This window comes from Alosa sapidissima, chromosome 6 (genome assembly GCF_018492685.1).
Source record: "Alosa sapidissima isolate fAloSap1 chromosome 6, fAloSap1.pri, whole genome shotgun sequence".
NCBI lineage: Eukaryota > Metazoa > Chordata > Actinopteri > Clupeiformes > Clupeidae > Alosa > Alosa sapidissima.
In genome coordinates, this window is record NC_055962.1 from 13,766,126 (window position 1) to 13,771,125 (window position 5,000).

Here is a 5,000-nt window from a genome sequence, read left to right on the forward strand (position 1 = left end):
GGACCAATCCCTGAATCTGAGCCCTCTAAATGTGAATTACCGTTTATGTGCTTAATAGTAGTAAGATCAAACAAAATGATATTAGATTAGATTAGATTAGATTAAACTTTATTGTCATTTAGCAGAGTACAGGTACAGAGCCAATAAAATGCAGTAATATCTCTGAACAAATGAAGGGAATATCTCTGCGTGAGAATGTCTAATGAATATGGCTAACACAAGGCTTTGAACATGTGCACACTGAGATCTGAGATGTTGTGAGCACATTTCTCAGCGGGGCTTAGGCAAAGCCATCCCAGGCAAATAGGAGATAAGTGGGGTAAGGGTAGAAAGGGAGTGTTTGAGGCTGTAGGGCTGAACCTTTTTTGCTTCGCTGGTTATTCAGTTTTGCCTTCCCAGACAACTAAAAAAGGGTGCACATACCCACTGTGAAGTCAAACTCTATTTAGGACAGTTTGGGAATAATGGGAAGAAAGCTGCATGGGGAAAAAGAGAAAACAGTGGTGATTTCACTTTCAGTCAGGTTGGCGGAGAGGAATCCGCTGAGGCAATCAATCAAATCTCCTCCCATTGTGTTCAGTCCGCAACGTTAACACAAGCGATGCAGCTCCAAGGCACAGGTGGTTAATTAAATATTAAGCGGGAGTGAATAGTGGAGACACGACAGCAAACGATAGAGCAGACGCTGACAAATGCAAAGCAAACGCGTTACCTGCGTATGTTCACAAAGTTCTGTGCAATCTGGGACATTTAAAAGCTGGAGAGACTGACGTTTTTTCACCTGGTGAAAATGAGTGTTCATAACTGCTGAATGTGAAGTGACTGCATATGCCTGCCTCTGAATTCAAAGAAAATAAAAGAAACAAAAAGAGGAAACAACTGGCCCCAGCTGTGGCGTAACTGGCTGGGGCACCTGCACCGTACGCCGGCAACCCGGGTTCGATTCCCGCCCCGATCAAACCCCTGCTCTGTCTCCCATTCGCTTCCTGTCACTCTCCACTGTCACTGTCATTAAAGGAGAAGTTTGGTGTGAAATTGACCTTAGCTTTACATTACATTACATTACATTTGGCTGACGCTTTTTAACCAAAGCGACTAACAACATGGTAAACAGTAAGTTTTAGAACAATTCTCACAATTTTAGGACAGTTTAAAAAAACACATTAGAGTACAGTAAGAATAAGTGCGTCGGTGAGTGCTGTATTTTAACAGTTACTTGTCAGTTTAAACGGCTGGTGAGTGCTAGGATCAGTAAGACTTGTTGTAAGTGTTGCTATGAGAGTAGATGTTCTCTAAAGAGCTGGGTCTTCAGGAGTTTTTTGAACGTGGAAAAGGATGTCCCTGCCCTTGTAGGAACTGGCAGTGTGTTCCACCAACGAGGAACAACAGACTTAGCTGTACTAAAAAATGTTGCCTATGCAGCTAAATCGCTATTTTTATTTTGCAATCTGTTCCCCTGTCCTTCCTGTTCGTTCGTGCTCGGCAGTCGACTGATCGCGACTTCCTTACAAGATGGCGGCCAGCGGAGAGATTCTCTGAAGGTACTGCTTGTATAAACAGTCTTTTTTAATAAACTTCCTGCGCACTTCCAAAGTTCTCAGTATCTCGTTTTAAATGTCAGGACCCTCAGAAGTCTACCAATGCAGTGTGGAGTTACTTGGAACATTTTTAATGGTGTAAAAATAGCGATTTAGCTGCATAGGCTACGCTATGCCCCCACAGCTAGCTGAAAACCTAATGCAAGCTCGGCGAAAAACGGCGCAATTCGGAATACTAGGGGGTGACCGAAGGTGCCTATTGGACACATGTAAGTACTCTGCAACATTTTTTAGTACAGCTAAGGTCAATTTCACACCGAACTTCTCCTTTAAAGGCATAAAAAAAGGCCAAAAAAATATACAAAAAAAAAAAAAAACTACAAAAAAAAAAGAGGAAACAAACTTGACACACATGCACAAACACACACATACACAGGGGTGTAGTGGTAAAATAAGAGGTGGGTAAACTATGAATTCTGGGATCACAGTAAGGTGGACTGCGCCATGCGGTATTTCAAAAAAGGCATTCAGAATAGTGGTGTCAACAATAATCGATTCGGCGATGCATTGCAATGCGGGGCATGCACGATTCAGCATCGATGCGGCAACGTGCCATAATCGATTATGTCACTGTTTATTTTCTGGCCTTGAGTGGACAATAAAGTTGTGAAGTTTCAATTACTTCTGGGGGCATTTCCGGAACAACGTTGTAATGGCATGCGCAGCCTGTAGCTACATGCTAAGCGGCAGCACTAGCTAGCATAACAACAACACTAAAGAATCAAGATGACGAAGGGAGATGACCATGATAGACGGGTAATTAAAAACGCACCCAAAGCTTGGAAAGCGGACGTCTGGGCACATTTCAGATTCTAGCCTACTAATTTAATGGGAAACTAGACAAGACGTACGCGGTGTGTAAAACCTGACACACTGACATCAAGCACGTTGTTAATACAACTAACTTCACGAACCATGTTGATCGTTGGCATCCTGAGTTGGCTTTGTTACTGTGTGTGCAGTATGTGCAGGGTAGGAATTTCACAACGGCCATGGCCATCGTTGCCCCTTTGAAAATCAGAGGTTTACAGGCCACGGTGGCCTTGGTGCCCCCTTCTTTCAATATTCTGTTCTGCGTCCGACTAATAACGTTAACGATTTTTATGTAGCCTATGGACTGTCAAAAATAATCTAAGCATTCACAGCGCAAATTAATTTAGTCTTACGCAATGGAGAAAGTGACAGTGCACGGGAAGAAAGAAAGTGCGTCCAAATTCACCCATTCTTCTCAGTTGAACTACTCGCGAACGAGCCTACTCATCACACAGACAGCACAAGTAGCCTATCACATCACATGAAAGAGCTCTTGTTATGTGTTGAACCCTTCGTTCAACACATAACAACCATATATAAGAATAAACAGCTGACCTTACCAAACAGAAAGGTGTAAAGCAGTCCCCTGTACAGTTAGCCATTCCATAGTAATCAAGTTCTGACTTTGCAGCAAATTTCGACATGCATGGATGTCTCCAAATTTGGGCTTTAAGTTTTACAATGTGTTTAAATTATTCTACATGATTTCATAATGGGCCAAATACAAAATAAATGTTACAAATATCGCCTAGATATCGGTAAATCAGAGGACAGCTGACTAAGAGTTTGCGAAAGTGGCCTTAATGATCACAAAATGCTAAGCATGCATCTATGCTATTAGAGTTTCTTAAAACTGAGCTGTGCTTAAATTGTTCAATACATGATTTCATAACAGGCCAAATATAAAATAAATGTTAAATATATCCTAGATATCTAAATATTAGATGATCAGATGATTTACAGTTCTATGTAATATGCCATGTTTCATGTTTTTGTAATGTTTCATAGGCTACAGTGACTTTGATCATTTTTATAGCCTACTACTGTATAGTTAACTTTGGCCTTGGTGCCCTGACATGTGGCCTTTGTGCCCCCCACCAAATATGCCCAACTGAAGGCCAAGTAGCTTTGCCCCTAACGTGGTGAAATTCCATGATTTAATGACATTTATGTCAAAGATACAGGAGAGTGATAATACACACATAGCAGCCAATAAAATCTGTTCAATATCTGACTGCTTGTATTGCCTCATGACCTCAAAATTTGCCTTGTTGTGTGCAGTAGAATTTTGATGCATCGCAATGCATTGCAATGCATCATAGAATCGAATTGAATCGAATCGTTACCTGGTGAATCGTAATCAAATCGAATTGTGAGGGCAGTGCCAATGCACACCCCTAATTCAGATTCATGTTTGATGATGGTGGAGGTTATTGTCCAATGTGTATAACAATACCAGTGGTATTAAATGGTTCCTAGAGTGTTGACGAGTATACATATTGTGAATGTGGATAATACAGTGTTATTTTTAAATGTTAAAAGTTGCAATTGGTGAATAAACTCTTTTGAGTGGTGGATAAACTCTGTTTCTGATATTTCAGGTGGATAAACAGCATTTACTTGCATTTAGCCTCCACTACAGCCCTTCTCACACACACAAACACACATGCAAACATACTCCCTCTCTCTCTCTCTCTCTCTCTCTCTCTCTCTCTCTCACACACACACACACACACACACACACACACACATACTTGCTCTAGCCTGGATGCAGGTTTGGCCACTGGTTTTTCTTTCTCCTTATCCTTCTCCTTGTCCTTCTCCTTCTCTTTGGTCTTGCGGCTGGACTTGGGCGTGTTCGACTTCTGCCCGTCGTTACTCGATTGGTCAGTGCTCGAGGGCGCCGTTACCTCCTCCGGCTTGTCTCCGCCCACTGTGGTGAAAGGAGAGACTGAAGACGACATATGCGAGTCACATGACCCGGAAATGCATCATGTGACAGGAAGTACAAAGCATGTAAAGATAAACAACAGTAGATTCACATAATGGCTCCCTCAACACTAACTCATTAATGATGAAATTGAGCAAATGATGATCACAGTGAAATGTGTCTCTAAATCCCTGAATAAAACCTCCTGTGGACTGGATAGCTAACACACACACACACACACACACCACACACACACACACACACACACACACACACACACACACACACACACACTCAAAGTCTTTAGCTTTTCCCATGTACCAGTACTCTCTTTTACCACCAGAGGGCAGTATCACTCCATACAAATCCAGTCCACTCTCATCAGAGCACAAACAATGCCATCTAAGTGCAATGCCCCAGGTCCTCTCTCTCTCCCTCTGCTCTCTCTCTCTCTCTCTCTCTCTCTCTCTAACACACACACACACACACACACACACACACTAATACATACACTCACACACATGCACACGCTTAAAAATAGCCTCTCCGTGCCTTTCTGAACTGTTTCTCCATTAAGTAGTCCTTCAAATTCTAACAATTGTTATCATAGTAAGTAAGGGATAATGTATAGAATGCTGGTCATTGTGTAAGGGATAATG

General features: G+C 42.0%; 1 protein-coding gene across 3 annotated transcripts in view; it reads right to left on the reverse strand.

Annotated features, from left to right (window-relative positions):
• The window catches only part of adgb (androglobin), a 68,061-nt gene that overhangs the window by 6,611 nt on the left and 56,450 nt on the right, over positions 1-5,000 (reverse strand). For 2 of the 3 annotated variants that reach the window (XM_042096234.1, XM_042096233.1), the window contains exon 29: positions 4,166-4,362. In XM_042096234.1, coding sequence (XP_041952168.1) covers positions 4,166-4,362 — 197 coding nt within the window. The remainder of the gene's footprint in view (positions 1-4,165; positions 4,363-5,000) is intronic. The other variant, XM_042096235.1, reaches the window with a different exon arrangement.